The 19,309-nt window shown below is 33.1% G+C and overlaps 1 protein-coding gene across 5 annotated transcripts in view; it reads right to left on the reverse strand.

Moving 5' to 3' along the window:
• NRXN3 (neurexin 3) overlaps positions 1–19,309 on the reverse strand; it is a 2,051,432-nt gene that overhangs the window by 177,758 nt on the left and 1,854,365 nt on the right. For 3 of the 5 annotated variants that reach the window (XM_031949345.1, XM_031949342.1, XM_031949341.1), the window contains exon 4: positions 10,814–11,121. In XM_031949345.1, the coding sequence (XP_031805205.1) occupies positions 10,814–11,121 (308 nt within the window). Of the gene's footprint in view, positions 1–10,813; positions 11,122–15,724; positions 15,815–19,309 lie in introns of all 5 variants that reach the window. The other 2 variants (XM_031949344.1, XM_031949343.1) reach the window with 1 other exon arrangement.

Below are 19,309 nucleotides of genomic sequence, written 5' to 3' on the forward strand. Positions count from 1 at the left end.
ACATAGAAATAAAACTTATTTTTAATAATAATCTTAATCTTAACTATTTATTATTTAATATTAATTAATGAATGCTAATTATTTACTAATAATAATCTTAATCTTAGAGAATCTGCAGAACTTCACCTGGAAGCTTAGGCAACATGTAATTTGGTATTTTGTAAAAGTTAATAAACAATTATTTGCCCCCCACAAAACTCAAGTGACCTAAGAGGTTTAAAGGCAACCATCTTCCTAAAATACTATTTGGATGCAATTAAATTGCAATCCTGGAAAGAAAAGGAGACTGGAGCTGTCCAAATTCCCAACTTCTCATTTGTTACTAAAACATGTAAAACAGTTGGGAAATAGAAAGGCCTACATTAACTATACAAGTCAATCAAGTTCTTATCAGCTAATTTTTTTTCTAATCATCACTAATGACTGCTAAATACCATAGACATGGCTCACATTTCCGTAACATTCCTTTCCAGAGATGAGAAAGAAACCGAGGGGAGGCTTTTCTTCTCTATTAGCTAATAGTACCAGTTCTCTGAAGAAAACCCAAGACATTAATTAGAAGGTTTCGAAAAGCACTGCTGTCATAACAGCCTCAGTATGTTTCTAATTTTTACACAGTCACCCAAACATACAGAAGAAAGGTAGGAAAGTACATTACACTCTTCACACAGCCTTGTCAAAAGACTAAATGGAAATATCTGTCTTGTAAGCTTGCCGATGGTGACTGCTGCTCCCAGCTGTTTCCCTGTGGTGTGTACATAGGAAACAGAGAAGACAAATTTTCACAAAATTGTGAGCCAATACTCAAACTACAGTTTTACTTGCAATCATTGATTCTATTATATTTCTCAAATGGCCTTTATTAGCTAGTCTTTCATCTGGAGATGGTCACCATATTGCAACTGGTAACATCATTCCCTAAGGATTGGGATGAGGATAAGAGGTAGAAAAAAATAATTGTTCTTTATTTTGATCTATACTTCTTTATTTATATTTCACAACATTCTGCTCTCCTGTATCTGTCTCAACAGCTGACAGCAAAAACGTTTCAAAGATGCATAGCAGCTATTACTGAAAAAAGACAAGTACTCCCTACAAATTTACAATATAAAATTCTTGCAATATTGATTTTATTCATTTTTATAACAAATATTTAGAGCATATCTATAAAAGGCTACACAATAAAAAGATGGGTAAGATGAGACCTACGATCTTTAAAGAATTTACTGGAGATGATCAGTTCGGTTAGTAATACATATGTCAAAAATAGACTTCTGCATTCAAATCAACAAACTGAGTTGAACATATATCAGTCTCTTCACTCAAAGAGTTTTATTCTGTTTCAAAGGCTTCCAGTTTTGTAAAGAATTCACAAAAGTTTATGTAGTTTATATATTTTTATATTGCAACATCTAGTTGTTTTAGGTCATAAATATGAAAATTTTCTTTAGTAAGCTAGATTCTCCTTTATGAGATAAACTTATATGTTCATGGATGGATGAGGTAAATGAGGTAGGAAGGGGAGAGAAAAAGCCCATCTATATAGACCCTAACATTAAATGGATTCAAAAGTCACATTTACAATTATCATGTATGAATAGAATACTACTGCATTATATACTCATGATCTGATACAGAATGGATGAATAGAGCCAGCAGAACAATTTATATAATAACAACCTGCTAAATTTGAGAAAGACAAACAATTTATAAATTATATAGATTAAAGATTATATAGTTCAATCCCCTTATTTTATAGGAAAAAGTGGGGTCTAGACAGGTTGCAACTTACTCAATATCACAACAGTAACAGACTCAGTCTAAAGACTCCAATGTTATTCTGAAGTATAATATTCTAGATTAAATTCTTGTTACAACAACATTTTGGATAATTTTTCACTTAATTTTGCTGGCAAAATGTGGGGATTTTATACACTTTTGTATTTGTTAAACTAATTTATTTTTACACAATTTGATAAGTATTTCTGATGAGTTATCTGATTGATAACTTGATCTCTTATTTCTGTGCATTCTTTTTTCGCACCCATGTCAATTTTTTTAATACACATGCCATGTTGATTTATATTCAATCTCCAAAGTTCTTTTTCTGGATGCAGATGGCATTTTCTGTCCAAAGTCTATAGGGATTGCTTTAGATTACCAAACTACTGAGAAGAATCAAGTCTTTAATAGCTGATCATTGTTTTAAAGTTGATACATTCATTTAGACTTATTCCTCATGCCAAGAATGGACTATTCCTCATCATCCCCATTTTTCAGATTTCTTCTCTCTCTACTCAGGTGCTCTCTCTTCCAAGAAGCTTTCCTTGACTTCATCTGCTAGCTATTAGCAACCTCTCCCTTCTCAAATATCCCTAGAGCATTTTCTCTGCTCTCTCACTTGCAGGCTTAATGTTCTCATTTCACCTTGTATTTTATTTATATTTCCATATTGTATATTCCTACTGCATTATGTAAGTTCTTTGAAGACTAGGCGGTTTCATTTTTGTCTTTGTATCCTCTTTGAGAAGCAGCATGGTATATTGAATTTTAAGCTAAATTTGGAGACAGAAAATCTGGGTTTAAATCCAGTTTAAGACACTTGCTAGATGTTTTTGTGATCTAAGGCCAGTCACTTTACCTTTCTGTTCCTCTGGTTTTTTTTCATCCAGAAAATAAGGAGATTTGGCTTTGTGGCCTCTAAATTGTTTTCCAGTTTTACAACTAAAATGCTCCAATATTCAGGACCAAGTATTGTACCTTCTGTAGGCACAGTAGCCACTTAATAAAAGTTTGTTGAATCTTATTGAATTTTCTGAGGAAGAGTAATGGCAGGTGACTCAAAAATCAACCCAGGGAAAAGAGAAAGCCAGCTTAAGAATAAAAATACCTTTTGTTATGTTCCACAATCCACAAAGGGCTAATCAGATTCTCTTAATGGAAGTTCTGATGTTTAAATATGTTAATCAAAGCCTAAGTAAAAAATATATTCTATAAACCCTGTAGCCCAGTTAAAGAAGAACATGTACCCCATCTTCTGGTTACTTAGTCAGATTGCCTGATATTGGGGCACCAAGAAAAGGAGCACACAGTAAAGAGACAGTATTGAGAAATGTTAATCCCTCTTTCCTTATTGAAGCATCATAAAAAGGGAAGAAAAAGGAACAAAACTATTCTCTTCACCAGCCGATTTGTACAGCCAAAATAGCTGTCTTTAAAGGGGCAGCTAAACCCATCAAGCTCCTTTTTTCATTAGAGCTATGCAATCTGGGAAAGAAAATGTCACTGGAGAATCATACCAGGCAAAGAGTAAATTAGAGACCAATTTCCTTCCCCCAAAAATTATTATCTAAGAGGGGAAAAGAAAGTACCTGTGTGAGGGTGAGAAGGAGACAGAAGATATTTCTCGACTGGCAGGGAAAGTCTAATTAGACTGACAAATCTTCAGTGCCTTCTCCAGTTATGAGACTTGGCAGGAAAGAAACTAGCCCTGGAGCCACACATTATGTAAGCCTGTTAATCAATATTAGTTGAGCCCTGATCCTAAAAATAAACTTTCCCAGAAGGCTCTGTTTTCTACTGGTGAAATCAAGCAATTGGGAACCTTGTGGAATACTATGGAGTTGTTGGCAGTGGGTTTGAGACAAGGGGACACAGAGGACTAATTAATTTGGAATAAGTATTTCTATGCAACTAGTACAACTCTATGACATAAACTATTATGGTGCCAAGTAACTTAAGAAAGGCTAATCTTTGTGATAACATAAAGGGAATTAAAACTTCAAGTAGAAGTGAGGAGAGGTGAATGTTTAGTTACCTTCTAACTTCGAGATTCTGAATCTCCTATAACTCTATAAGGTAGGTACTAGTATAATCTTCATTTTACAGATGAGTAAACTATGACTAAAAGCATCAAAAAGCTAGAAAGGGCTTGAAGAAGGATACATCAGGCCTTTTTGATTCCAGTTCCAGCAAGCTATGAGACATCTAGTTGTCTATGTGATAGATATGAAAATTTTCTTCAATAAACCAGATTCTACTTTATGGGATAAAATTATACATGCATGAATGGGTGAGATAAATGAGGTGGGGAGGGAAGAGAAAGAGCCAGCCTACAGAGTTCCTAACTAACATCATCTAATGGATGGATTCAAAAGTCAGGTTTTAAATTATCATATATGAATAGAATACCATTGTAGTATATACTCATGAATGGATGAAAATCGATAAATAGAAGCAGAAGAACAATTTATATATTAACAAGAACATGGTAAAGACAAATAACTTTGAAAGTTTTAAGAACTCTGAGCAATACAAAGTCCAACTAAGATTACAAAGGACTAATAATGAAACATGCTATCTATAATTAACAAAGAGGTGATGGATTCAAGATATAACCTATATTTTTAGAAATGAATAATGCAAGATTTTGTTTTGGTTTACTATTCCTATTTCTTATAAGGGTATTGAATAGGTTTTTGTCATTCTAATTAATAAAAATAATTTTTAAAATTCAGGTTTATTCTCAGATTCTTTAAGTCTATTCTGGATAATGCTAGGATTATTTAATAGATAGGAAAATTGCTCCTCTTCTCATCACTATAACTAACGTATTCACAAGAAACTCATTCAACATGGAGGTTTGTTATTTCCAAGCACAGGCTGGGACAGGTGTGTTCCCCAAATACAAGTGACTACAGAAAAGAGGGTATCATGCATACTAAGGAATATGTGATGCAGATTAATTAGGCTGGATTTCTTTTATTAGAATTAGGAGGAGAACATGTATATAGAAATAGCTAGATTGATAAAAACCAATAGGATAGCTGCCACACCTGAGACAGTATATTAACCCTTATGTTTATATTAATCATATCAATTTATGACTGGGATGTTAGCAGGTACTGAAATTGTCCTTAAAATCAGTTGACTTATGTGTAAAAACCTTTTTTTTTTTGGTTTACTTAAGTGTAAAACCCTGTGTACCCTAATAACCTTGGGCTGACTATTCCTGTGTAGAGCCCAGGCTGTTGGTAATATGTATAACTTTGTTCTCCATACCTCTCCCCGCAAAAAAGACTGAACACAGGAATCAAGATGGTCAGTGACGTGGGAACAAGTTTACTTGTATCCTTTTGTTTTGTTTTGTTTCCTCCTTTTTTTTTTTTTTTTTTTTGCTGAGGCAATTGGATTAAGTGACTTGCCCAAGGTCACACAGCTAGGAAGAGTTAAGTATCTGAGGGCAGATTTGAACTCAAATCCTCCTGACTTTAGGGCTGGTGCTCTATCTACTGCTCTAGCTAGCTGCTCCCACTTGTATCCTTTTTTATTGAGTTTACCATCAGTAATTTGTATATTACAAATAAAACCTTAGTATTATTGTGTTTCTATTCCTTGAAATTTAGAACTGGACTAATTCACCAAGTGAATCTGGAATTACTCAAAGGAAATTCTTTTCTTTGGTACCTCCTGACTTCTTAGAGTTTTTTTTTTTATCAGAATACCTAAAATGTCTCATTATTCAGATTAAATTAAACTTTTATTGTTTTAATAAGCAACAACAGGAAAAGTTCTTCCAATGGCCATATCTAGAAATAGCCAATTAAGATTGATTGGTCGACATAATACACATAACTTTTCAGTGAAGAGCAATTGCCATTACCTTGATTCTTTAACCACACCCAGGGAACTGTTATTCCCCTGAGAATTTTTTGGAGATACCAGCATTATAAAGCCAGCAAAACTCCACACACACACACACACACACACATACATACACACACACACACACACACACACACACACACACACAGATTATCCTTAAAACTTTCAACACCCAAGTTCAGTAAATTCAAGATGGAATCAAAATCCTCTAAAAATCTTTCTTTTTAAATGATAATTAGCATAATTCGAACTCAAGCAGAATAGAGTGATTTTCTTCCAATTTTCTGATATTGGGCAGCATAGGTGAATGTCAGTGTGACTTTGCTGTACATTTGCACAGAACACAGAATCAAGGCTCTAAAAGCTTAGGAATGGTTATAAATGGTGTTATAGACAGATCACACTGCACCATTATACAATTGTTATCAAGTCAATCTAGCATCCCAAGGCAACAATATAAATTAACATGGAAACCAGTCCTTTTGCAAGCCTTTTCTCTCATCTGGAAGCATAAAAAAACAAAAAACAAAACAAAAAAAAAAAACAAAAAACAAAAAAAAAACTAACTATAGGAACTCCATTATACTCTGAAAAAGCTCCTGCCTTTCATTCTTGCCAATTCCTAATATAGAAAAACCCAAGATTATGAGTGGGTGCCAGTGGAATTTAGCTGGCCTCAATCTAAAAGATGAGTCAATGACTATTAGGGTGGTACTAGGATGCCTGGGGGATCCCTGAGATGTTAATTTCTGAGAGATGTCATCAAAGGAGTGAAAGCTCAAATCACCAATCTGAGTGTAATCTCCTTTCCAGGATCCCAGTGTCAGCACAATTGATGAGACTGCACAATTAAGCTATAGTTCTAGGAAGACCTCAACTGCTGCCAAAAGTACTAATAAATGTAGCTTTTCTCTGACTCTGGGACTTTAAAGAATCAGCACATAAAACCAAAAAAAAGTGCCATTTTCTCAGCTGTTGTTTCTAAACTAGCCTTAATATTGCAGCCTCCTTTCTTCATTTCCTGAGTTCAAATCCAATCTCAGACACTGTGTTATCCTGAGCAAGTCATTTATCTGTTTGTCAGTTTTCTAATCGATAAAATGTGCAGAAGAAGGAAATGGCAAAACACTTCAGTATCTTTTCCAAGAAAAGCTCAAAAGGGGATACAGAGAGATGGACGTAACTGAAAAATCACTGAACGTTTCTTTATTATATTGCTTTTTCTTTAGAGAAAAAGGGAATATGGCTTAGTAGATAGAAGCCCAAGATAGAGTCCTAAAGTGAGGAAAGACCTGGATTCGAGTCCTGCCTCTGAAACATACTCCTTTTTTACACTGTGGACAAATAACTTGGCTCTAAATGAGCCAGACAACTCTACAATAAAACCATAAGAACATTTGAGTTGCCAATATCCATTGAGAATTCCCTTAATCTGTGATTAACAAAACAAAACAAAACAAAACAAAACATAGTTGTTCATTATTGGAAGGAGCAAGAATGACAGATGAAACTTTTTTTTCCAGCAAAATAATGTGCTTTTAATAAGTTGAGTTGCTTCAATGGATTTTCTTGTACCTTGAAAGAAATCGTGTGAACAAAGTTCCTCTTTATAGCATGCTTCCTTTGTGGAATTCTTGAATTTCTCCAAAAAGGAAGTGTTCACTTGGTTTTTTACTTGAAGATTTATAACAATGAAGAACTCACTAGTTACCAAAGGCAGCCCATTCCATTTTTTGGATAGCTCTAATAACAATTAAGAGAGCCTTCTAATGAAAGTTTCTTCTGCAAATCAAACCAAAATTTTTCTCCCTATAAGTCTGACACACTGTTCCTACTTCAATCCTCTGAAGTCAATCAGATGAAATCTAATGCGTCTTTGCATTACATTAAAAATTGTTTATTATCCTTCCCTCAATTACTTCTCATTTTCAGTTCTTTCAATAGCTCCTCCTGTTTAAAGTCATGAACTCTATGTCCTTATCTTAGTTATTATCTATGGCTATACCTAATTTGCCAAAAAACTTTTACCTTAGTTAGGGTAGAGTACAATGAGATGATCACCTCTTTCAAAATGGACACTGCTTCTTTCCTAAATTTGCTCTAGATATTTTAGTACCTAACTTTTTTGAAGCAAATGATAAGAGCAATGGAACTGGACTTAGGAAGAACTGAGTGCAAATCCAGCCTCAGACACTTACTAGCTCTGTGACTATGAGCCAGCTATTTAAACTGTCTACTTCAGTATGTTCATTTGTAAAATGGAAATAATAACAGCATCTATCTTACAAGATTGTTGCGAGGATCAAATGAGATAATATTTGTAAAACACTGTATAAAATCAAAAGCATTAAAATATAAATAGTAGCCATTAAAATTACTAATATTACAATTTTGACATGGTTTTGGAACTAAACATTTAACATAGCATAGTGACAGACACATAAATGCTAAATAATTGATTGCCTGGTTTTTATACTGATAATTGTTTTGTTCTTTCATGCTTCTGTGCATTCTAGAATTACTGTGAACATGTATTTAGATATCCTTAAAAGCGGAAAATCTTAACAACTTTTCCATTTATTTTTATATTCATGATGAAAGTGAAGGAAAATGTTTAGATAGAAGCCAATTATTATTATCATAAGGAAAAAAGAAAACATATACCAGAAAATAAAAGATTTATAAAAGGCTTTTTCCCATTGTCCATTTAAACAGGCAGCACAATTTAGTGGAAAGAATTTTAGACAGGAAGTCAGAGCAACTCATTTCAAATCTTGATTCTTCTACTTATTTAATACCCTGAGCAAAGCCTGTGACATATATGTGACTCAGTGTTCTCATCTTTAAAATGAGTGGAATGTACAGGATCACTTTTAAGGTTCTTCTAGCTTCCTATCACATGCTTCTGCTAAGATGATTGATTTCTGTTGTACTAGAATCACTTTGGCCTTGAATCCCTTCTACAATATTTTATCATGGCAAGAAAGTGATCCTGAATTTCTGATCATGACAATGGGGTACCTCTCAAAAAATCCTAACAACCTGGAAAAGTTTTGAGTGCAGACTAGAGTAACGGACTATGTATCAGTCAACTGGAGACCATTTTAGATAAGTAAATTCTAGATAAGTTTTCATTTTCAGAAAACAGGACATCAGATCATGATTATTTTTTGCCCAGAGTTTCCTAGAGATATTAAATTGCAAGATTGCATTTCAGTTGTGAAGGCATTCCTCACATCACATACCACAAATCATATATCCCTGAAGTTCTGATTTTTTTATGTTTGGGAGTAGAGTGTTCATGGATTCCTTTGACAGCTTAATGAAGCTTATGGACTCCTCAGAATAAACAAAAGAGTAAAAGAAAACTAATTACGTTCAAATACAATTATCAAAATATTTGTATAAAAACAAATCCACAGATGCCAGGTTAAAAACTCCTGACATGGAATCATTGGCAATGTTTTGGCATAGTGATTTTCTGTATTTCCTTCCCCAGAGTCCCTGTCTTTCACATATTTGGGGGAACCATTTGGTAGGCACCCAGATTTGTTTTTAATATTATGTTACCCTCCAAAGGGTATACCAAGAGATCCTGTTTGTTTCTGTCTAATCCCTGAGTACAGTAGTAAGTCTTACTGAGATCAATGGGTATTTGGCCTTTGAAGGAACTGTGAGATTAGTTATTTCTTAAAAATGTCATTTGTTCCTTTGCTTCACACAGAGCTAAGACAATGTATTCTGACAGAAACAAAACAACTCTGCCAAGACTTGTACCAAAAGAACAATTCTTCTACCAACAATAAAATGGACTTTTCTCAAGCTACAGGGAGTCATAATAGAAATACATATTGCCTTTTATCTTCCTTTCAGTGAGAAGACCAAAGTGTCAGGAATTATTGCTTTAATATCAGTAGAAAAGTAAAGTATTTGTGGGAATATGCATTGTAAGTATGTACACATATGTCAGCACATGTGTCCAGAAAAGATCTGATCTTAATAGTTTTTCCTAAGCCTTTAAATCTGATCTTCCAATACTTGAAGCCCATATTAAAATTGTTCCTTTAGCTAGGATCTTTCTGCAAGCTGTCTTTCACCTTCAGATAAGGAAGAAAAATCATTCTTAACTTGGTCACATACTCTTTATTGTACAAGAAACAAAATCACCAGCTGCTTAATTGGTGACTCATTCTGGGTTCACCATGTCCACCAAAATTAATGAAAAGGTGATGTCAAAAATTGGACTCAGTCTCCAGAGAAGCGACTGAGTTATTGAATTTTCCACAAACACTAACTAGACTAGGGACAATTTCCCTACAAGTGGCTGGAACTTTTTATTTTATGTCAATGTATTTGATTCTAATAAATCAATTAACCTTTTACTTCCGACAGATGAAATTTATGAAATGCTAAGGGAATCAATTGAGCTTTAAACTTTAACTTGGGCATAATTATTTTCAAATAAATAAAAGAAAGTACAATGACCCTACCAAGAACACTCAGCATAGTTATACCCAAGATTTTCACATTTCCCTCTCATATATAACTTGGATTATTATCAAAGCAAAAGAAACCCAAAATGTAGCAGAGGGAGAAATGATTAATCCTAATTCAATAGCAATGGTGAAAGCTACATTCCTCAAGGATTAGTTTTGCCTCTGGCACAAATTGTCCTTGAGTTAACAGTGCCCATTTCTTCAGTGATGAAAAATTCATATTTTTTAAAAAGTCATGTTGAAGATGTAAACTGAACTAAATTGTGATCTACAATCCAGACAATAATAAATTTCCCTTGTCTTCTTTTCCCTTTTTGTGATTTGCAAAATTCAGGCAATAAAGTTAGATGAGGGAGAATTTCATGCTGAAAGCATTGTCCATTGATCATTTTGAATAACAGTACTACTGTTACAATGAAAAATATGATAGTGATACTAACCCATATGTGCCATAAGACTTTTATAACTTTCTTCATGATGACTGTCTTTTTCCACTGTTGGAATTTATTCATATGAGAATCTTAGAGGCAAAATTCCCAGAAACATTGTAATTCAGTCATCAATCTGCAGAGCTCCATTGACCAGAATACCCATAAATTCTAAAACACAACAAATACAAATTGGCATGATATGGAGAAAGGAATCTGACCTACCTGAATGCTGGCTGTGGAGCGATTCTTTCGAGTAGTGGTGGTTGCCATTGTAGTTGTGGTTTCCATGACAGTTGTAGACATTTCTGGTGGCATGGAAGTTGTAGGTGTTGTCCCCAAGAGAGATGGTACTTCTCCCACAAGTCTGACGCTACCATTGATTTTAATATTAGGGTTGTTCTCAGCTGCCATGTTCAGAACTTTCAAGCCATCATAATAGAGCCCAGAGAGCTGACCTTGGAAGAGACGTCCTTTGTCTTTTCCTCCAATGGCTATTTGCGCCTGAGTGTTGAAGATGGTTAGCTGCCGGCCTAGTGGGGTTGGGTGGAGGAAACAGGATTATTTCTAAACATATCTTTCCTCTTTATCTTACCTGATAGAAATGGACTGAAGGTCAAAAAAGGTTTCCTGGAAGAATTGGGAGGGGGAAAGGGAGAAAATTGGATTACAGAAATTTAATACTGCAAACTGTGGTCCTAAAGTCACTGCCAAGGTACATCATGCTGTAATTAGCTCTTCTGCTGACTAGCTAAGAGTCTGAGTCCACTGGGACAATAAATATTTCCTACCATTTCCTTTTAAGGAAGAAGATATTTTTGTTTCTGATCTATGGGTGGGCATGCATTCTTCCTGAGTAAATAATCATAATTGTCATAAAAAAATTCCAAAATTAGGTGAAAACCAAAGAATAATCAGAAATTCCTATTACATGAAGTATTTTAGAGAACTATAGCCTTATATCATAGAAGTCACAGGGGTTATCAAAAAGATAGTTGAAAATAAGCTCAAATTGAAAAAAATTCAGATAAATTTAGAATCTGAGTTTATTTCAGTAAAGATTTAAATTCATGAAAACTCAGAGCTATCTGAAGAGTAAATATTTCTTTGTATTCTCTTGGTTCATAATTCATCATAGAGTTTAACAAAAATTCATTACATCATGCCACTTTTCTTATTAAGAAACTATGGAAATTCTGATTTATTGTGGCCTAAAATATACAAAGAAGAAGACATGAGCTATGTTCACAGGAAGATAAGGGTGTTAAATTGACTTAGAGCTCTACTCTATGACCTTAAAAATAGATAATGTCAATTAAAGCAGTGAATAAAAGTGTCAGGAAAACGGAGTGAATGGATTGCAGAGAGGTAAAGGGTATTAGGGAATTTTCTCATGACTATTTTTAGTTTTTATTTCTTACTAGAAATATGATTCCTAGGATGAAGACCCAATAGTGTTGAATTGGAAAAGTCACCTCATAATCATTTTAGCCATTTCTTCCCTTTTAATCCCACCTAAAAATGCTAATGAGTATCCTCTATCATGTACCATGGCTTCTCTACAGTAACATGAGTTCAACAAGTTCTTAAAGTATTTTCTTCCCTAAAACATTCCGTGATTCCATAAGAATAGGGAACTTCTTAGTCAGGAACTTCTTATACCAGTGAAAAATGGTGACTTCACTACAGTTTATATTCTTAGAAAAATAGAACACAAATTTCCAGTGACTTGGTTCATAAATACCAGCTCTCTTCACATCTGAGAAATTGTCAGAACTAGAGCTTGTTGAAGCATTTAGATAAGAGGATAATTATTTCCTTCTCTGTAGAAATATAGGAATATATTGGTCTTAACAATAGCAGAGCTAGTCAGAGTTCAGGGGTGTTATCAAGACAAATCTAATATATTATTATTAGGTGCCATATTCTGACTACTGAAAATTTTTAGTTTTCTATTTCTCATTTCTAGGTCTTGCCTTGAGAAAAAAATCCATGAGGTTATATAACCAGCACTTAGTAAAGTGCCTGGCATATAGTATAGTAAATACTTAATAATGGTTTATTGTATTGAATTGTAATTGAGTCTGAACCACCCAAGCTGGCAATAGTAACTTTCTCTTCAATGCTCTATTCTAGATATTACTTGTCTTAACTTGTATGTAGCAGAATTCTGTGAAATTTGAATTTGGATGTGATTTTAACATATAAGGAGGGAAAACAATTATAGAGGACTATCTGATTTTTTCACTATTCTATTACCTATGACCCTACATCCTATTTTCCAATACTGATCATAAACCATTCCTTTGTGGTCAAAGAAGATATTCAAGGGCAAAATTCTTCACACCCTCCATCATTTCAAGAGATAATTTATATCCTATTCTCATACCCTTGAACTCCCCCTTCTCTGCCCTCAACATATTCCCAAAATTCTGTACCCAAGTATTTGGTTCTGGACCATGCTCAATTTTCCTTTCCTTCTATTTCCTTTCATTCTCTTGATCTTATATGATGCAGAAATTTCTTTCAATGGTAGAGATTCTGGTCACAACTCCCTAAGTCATATTTACTACTCCATTTTGCAAATCCACTCAATAGGCTAGTCAGATAAGAACTACATTTGCTAGTGTCTCTAGAGCCAATCAGAGTTAAATATAAAGCTAAATATGTTTATTCTTATTCCTTGGATTCTACTGTAGTTCTTTTTTTACCCAGGTCTATTTGGGAATCTTGGGTTTAAAAAAATTAATTAAAAGAAATCTAAGACATCCATACTAAATCCCTGGCCTATTTATTTTACATCTTTGCTGAATCATATTATTTTAGTTGGTTGGGCTCTTCTAGGCCTTGTATTTTTAAACAGTAAGAAAAAAATAGAACCTAATTTTCAGTCTTACCAATATCTTCATAGTGTGTATGTTATACCAATTCAGAATTTATAAAAAGAACTTTTTTTTTCATTTTTTTGCAGATACAAATCCTCCTACCACTTCCCCCCAAATCTTGTCAGTTTAAAAATTATTCTTACCTCATTTGACCATCAAGTTCACATGTTAAATTAAGTCCTTGCACTGCTATAGTAAATGTTAATTAAAGACTAATTAAACCTCAGAACACCCTTGGGAAATATGTAGTGTTAGTTGTTCTCCTCTCAAAAGGGAAATCTAAGCTATAAAGAGGTTAAGTGGCTTGTCTAAGGTTAGAAAGTTATTCAATAATAGATCCTATTCAGAAAATGAAATTTGGAATCCTTTAACACAACCCACTTCTCCATGACAGTACTTACTCCTAAGACCCATGCTAAATAGTTTTTATCTAATCACCAATCTATCTTTGCCCTCTCCTTTTTATTGTCTTTTCAAGGCTGTCTGGCATGTTTCTAAAATAGTTCCTGAAGAGAAAAGGGTGATAGGGGAGGGAATAGATAAGGAATGAAGAGAATGATAAACATTAATTACTTACTTTTTCAGAAAGTCCAAAATGCATTCTATATTGCATAACATCATATACAAGAGAACTATAGCTTACATAAATTTCTTAAGTTATCTATGCATTTATTAACCCATACAAACTTAATTACCAAGTCATGGCACCACCCCCTTGTTCTTTTTTGCATTTTAATCCCTTCAACAGCTTTCTTTGTTGGTCTGATGACAAAATACTAGCATCAAAAGAACTACAGGCCAAGTTATGATTTCATAATGGTTTACAGAAATGAAAATGCCTGGCATGCTATTAAACTCAGATTTCAAGAGGCAATGGAGTAAAACAAAAGATTACCAAAATAAAATAGCAAGGAACAAAAAGTTTTCTCAGGCACATGAGACTCAGACATGCATCTAATTTTTTTTTTTCTTTTAAAAAAGGTGAGGCAATAACTGTCTTTAATGTTAAAGGGACTTTATAAACTTGTATTTACTGAACAAAATTATTTGCTTTTTAAAGTTATCCTTATAGCTTTTTAATTAGATCACATGTGTTAAAAACAAGGCACATGGTTGAGTCTCAGTAAGGATTTTCACCATTGGTTTATCCTATTAATTTCCACTCAATTTAGAGTTCTCAAATGCTAATCTGGTTATACATTTGAGTGTGTGTCAATGTCCATGCACATATATAGCTGAATAATTAATAATATACTTGTTCTCTGTTTTGTGAATCTCTCAAAATTTTACAAGAGGTCTTGTGGTCTAAAAGTATGATTTATGTATGTTTATCCTGGACATTATAAATGGCAAGTTTTCTTCTTTGGAAGGTCATACCTTACCTTTTAGTAAGTCTTCTATAAAATACAATATATACTAACATTGGTTCTACTGTTCCCCTCTTTTGTTAGATATAATTATCTCCTTCTTCCTCCCCATCTCCACTCTCCCTCAATTCAAAGGATGTTGTTTGCCTTTTTGAACCTTGGTCCTTTTACAGACTGTTTTTAACAACTTGTACTTTAGTTGTATGTATGAGATCAGAATGCATCCTACACACCACATATTCAAAAGTATCATTTTTTTCTTTTTCAAGGTCAGCAACTAAGACCCCTTAAACCTATAGACATATTTGAGCTTTTGCTATTCAAAGTTTACATTAAAAGCAAACTCCTGGTGAATTATCTCGTTATTGTTTTAAAAATCTTGTTCTTATAGCATTTGTTTTAATCAGTTTAATTATGTTACAACCATTTTATAAACAAAATTCAAGCCATGACATTTTAAACCACACTTAAGGAAAGCCAAAACAGCCCCTATGAGATACAAGTTTAACAGGTAGTTTTGAAACTTTTAGAACACTGTGATAAGAGATCATTTTAAAGAAATTAAAAAGAACGTCATGCAGTGGTTAAATTGCCATAATACATTTCTTTTTCTTTTTTTTTTAAGTTCCTGGAATTTCTTGTTTGTGGTTGTTACACTGAGAGTGATCTTAAATGTTAGTCCCTTTAACTGTATTTTAATGGCAATGTATTATAGCATGATTTATCAACATATGGCAGGTGGAAGCTGACACAAATTATAATGAAAATTAAAACAGTCATTTATGCAGCAGGCGATTATCATTTAAGGAACATTTATTTGCAGGCTTTAAAAATGAGGGTTTAGAATCAAATGATTTTAAAATGAAAGTTTTAATGACAGTTACCTTTTTCCTGCAGCCACTCTTCTACAGGCCGGTTATATTTGAAGGGGATTTTCTGTTTTACCATTTGGAAGCGTTCATTATCAGTGTTGCCTTTAAAGTTTAAAAAACAGCTTAAAGAACAATCTGAAAAGTCAATAAATCATTCAAAAACATCCTAGGTTTTTTGGGTTTTTATGAACTTTTAAACGATAGATATCAATTTATCTTTAATAAGAGATGGGGTTGAAGCCACTCTGTCCTATGATTGATATTCTAAAAGGTCCTGGTTAAGAAATCTGAAAGTAGATTGTTCTTCACTAGGCAGTCCTCAGTCATACTTTGGGGAATAAAACCCAGAAAGAAAATGGACAGAAAGCTTATTCATTTAAAAATATGATCATTCCACCAGGACTTTCCACATCTTATCCTCTGAATAGGTTTAAGACTCAAAATTTCCCCTCATCGCCGATGAAATTTACCCTAGGGTAACTGTTAAATCAGTTGATAAATCTGAAATTAGTCAGAGACCTATAGTTGCTTATGTCCCTTCTGCCATCTTTTCTCCCAGTATAATCTTCTTAAAAATTAGGAAATTTAAGGACACTTACTTCATTGGTCTCAATTCATTATTTGAAATTTGATTTGATGGCTGATAGTTAAGAGAAGGGAATTTTGAATCTGATAGTTATATACTTTTTGATAAATAATTCTACAAGTTTTAAATCAAGTAATGAGAGTTCTGTCTCTCATGCTAATTGTAATGTTGGTATATCTATATTCAAAGGGTCATTAATATGTTCCATATGTAAAAATGGATTGGTGATCTAAAGTAACTAATCATAATTTAAAAAAACACATTAAAATATATTTCAGTTCATTTCACAGGCACTGGTCAAGCAAACATTGTTCTCCATATGGTCACTTAAAAAAGAAAGGCTATTCTTTTTCCTGATAAGAAGTCCTTCATAAAAAATCATTCATTCACAGAGCCTATTATAAATGCCTTTTTCCAAGTATGAAACATTTAATTAAGTATGAGGCTGAAACATAATGCTCTTTTGGAGCATTTTTTTTCTTCTGTATCCGACTCTGTTGTTAACACTCCTGGAACTTTTGTCTAATTAAAATAGACCAAGAGTATAGAATTAGATAAGTACAAACTTATAAAATGAACTTCAAATCACTAAAAAAAAAAAAAAATTAAGTATCATTCTTGAAAATAGACCTTGCAGAGATCATTTAGTTATATACCTTTTCTAATTCATTATTTGCAGTAATCCTCTTAGACTTCAACAACTCATCTGCACTAAAAAGTGAGAACCCCAACTGAAAATAAGCCAAAAATATCCATGAGAAATATAGAAACAAGTTTGTTGAGTAAGTCTCTGAATAAAGGGGTAACTATTGTATTCCTTCTTTAAGCACATCTTTAAGATTTTTTTATGCTGAGATGATAACATTAAGACATGAAGCTTATTTATTAATGTTTTTATTTTTCTTTTTAAAGGAAAATTGCCACTTCTGCATTTACTCCTTCTTTAAATCACTTCTTGTTATTAAATAATTCAAGCATTTTGTTAACACTAAAATAAAAAAAATAAGGTACATTTAGGAGGCCATTAGTAGTACTCCTTAAATGGTTAAAGGGAGATCATCCTTACAAAAGAACTAAATCATACATAAGAGATATGTCTTTTTTTTTCTCCAGGCTATGAAGTACAATGCTATCTTGGGTTGGCCAAGCCCATGAAACACTATAGTTCTAAGTACTATGATAATGTTTATAAAGAAGGAGAGCTAGAAGATCCTTATTTTAAGTTTTCATTAAGGTGTAATTTCTGCCAGAAAATATGAAAGTCAACTAGCATTTCATTGAAATTTGAATCAAGGCAACCTTGTTTCATTTTTTTTTTCCTAAGAGAATGACTAATATGTTGCATCCTACAATAATGATCCTTACTATAATTATGGGTCTATTCTGACAGATTGTATGTATTTTCAGGTCAATTAACCCCAAAGAATGCCAGACAAAATTTCAGATGTCTGAAAAATAAATAGCCTAACATACTAGAAGGAGCTAATTCCAAATCTTCACTTCTGCTGACAATGCAAGGATTATCATGGACTCTGAAATCTTGAAGTTCCTCCTTTACCTCATACCAAAATGCACAAACAAAATAGACCAAAAAATGGAACCATGAGATTATGTCAGGATTCCAAGTTGTGGTGGCCCAACTAATAGACATTCTAAAGAAAAAAAAAAAAAAAAAAAAAAAAAAAAGGACAGCTTACTTTCTATCTTTAAAACTTTGATTAACATATCATAATTCTTCTCATTAGGAAATTAATCTGGAAATCCTTCTGAAAATATGAATTTGAAAATTCCTGATAATTTGTTAGATAGGGTTGGTGATGAAATCAAGGGCAACCAAATTTGAAAATGATACAATCTCTATATGGAATAAGAATCAAAGTTAGCAATGGCATTGATTTATTCCCTCTAAACTCCTTTAATGTCCACTTCCTTTCTGCACCACACACCCCTTTTGAGATTATTAAAATGCCATAGTAAAACAATTCTAAATGGGAATAAGATAAAAAAGGTCAACTGCCTTGGTTTAAATGTGTATGTTAGGAGGACAGCATAGCTAAGATTCAACCTGGGACCTTTTCAGAAAAAGAGTCATTCTTCCCCACCTCAACTTTAAAAAAAATTTTAAATAAAAGTTTAAGGGTGATTCCCACCACCAAGAATATCATTATATGATATTAATGATTTTGATCTTTCATACTGTTAAAATTAGGAAAGATGGAAGGTCATTAGAAAATCCAAATTGGTTTAAATTACAACATTAACATCATTCTTAGTATCTTTTCATGAACTTGTTGGTTTTTATTTTAATTTATCTTAATCATTAGGAAGAACTGGGTTAGAAACATGTGCATGAGAATGAGTTCATTTGCCCTGAGCTCCATTTGCTAGACTTATTGGAAAGCAAATATTCCTCTTAATATACAAATATACATATACACACATGAAATACTTGCAAAGCTGTGCAAACCTTATCAAATACAAATACACCTTTGTTAAATTCATAATGACATTTAGTTATACATTTTCTAAAGCAATCAGCATGGAATTTAAACTAAAAATGACATTGATTCTTAACACAGAAAGTGACACTATTCTCAACAAGGAATAGCCTCATGAATACCATGAATTGTAATTGAATACTATGAATGATATCATGAATACCATGTCATTAAAAGAAGAATATGTGTATTAGTGATCAGACACAAGAAGGAAACAACTTTTGCTGCCAATGCACTGAAAAGTCTAGGAAGTTTAGACAGAAATCTCCCATTACCAAACATATCTCCATATACTTTGGCAGCAAGATAAAAGAACAGTCAGAGGTAGTCAAGCCATGGAAAAGATTAAAATGGATAGCAATATTTTATGCCATTTAAAAAATAATAGAGACATCTTTATTCATCTTTATTCAGGACTAAAAATCATGACTTTTGAAATATTGGCTTCTGTTACATAAAAACTTAGCTCCTGGAGACTTATATAACCATAATATTTATATTTGGTAATTATAA

This window comes from Sarcophilus harrisii, chromosome 2, assembly GCF_902635505.1.
Source record: "Sarcophilus harrisii chromosome 2, mSarHar1.11, whole genome shotgun sequence".
NCBI lineage: Eukaryota > Metazoa > Chordata > Mammalia > Dasyuromorphia > Dasyuridae > Sarcophilus > Sarcophilus harrisii.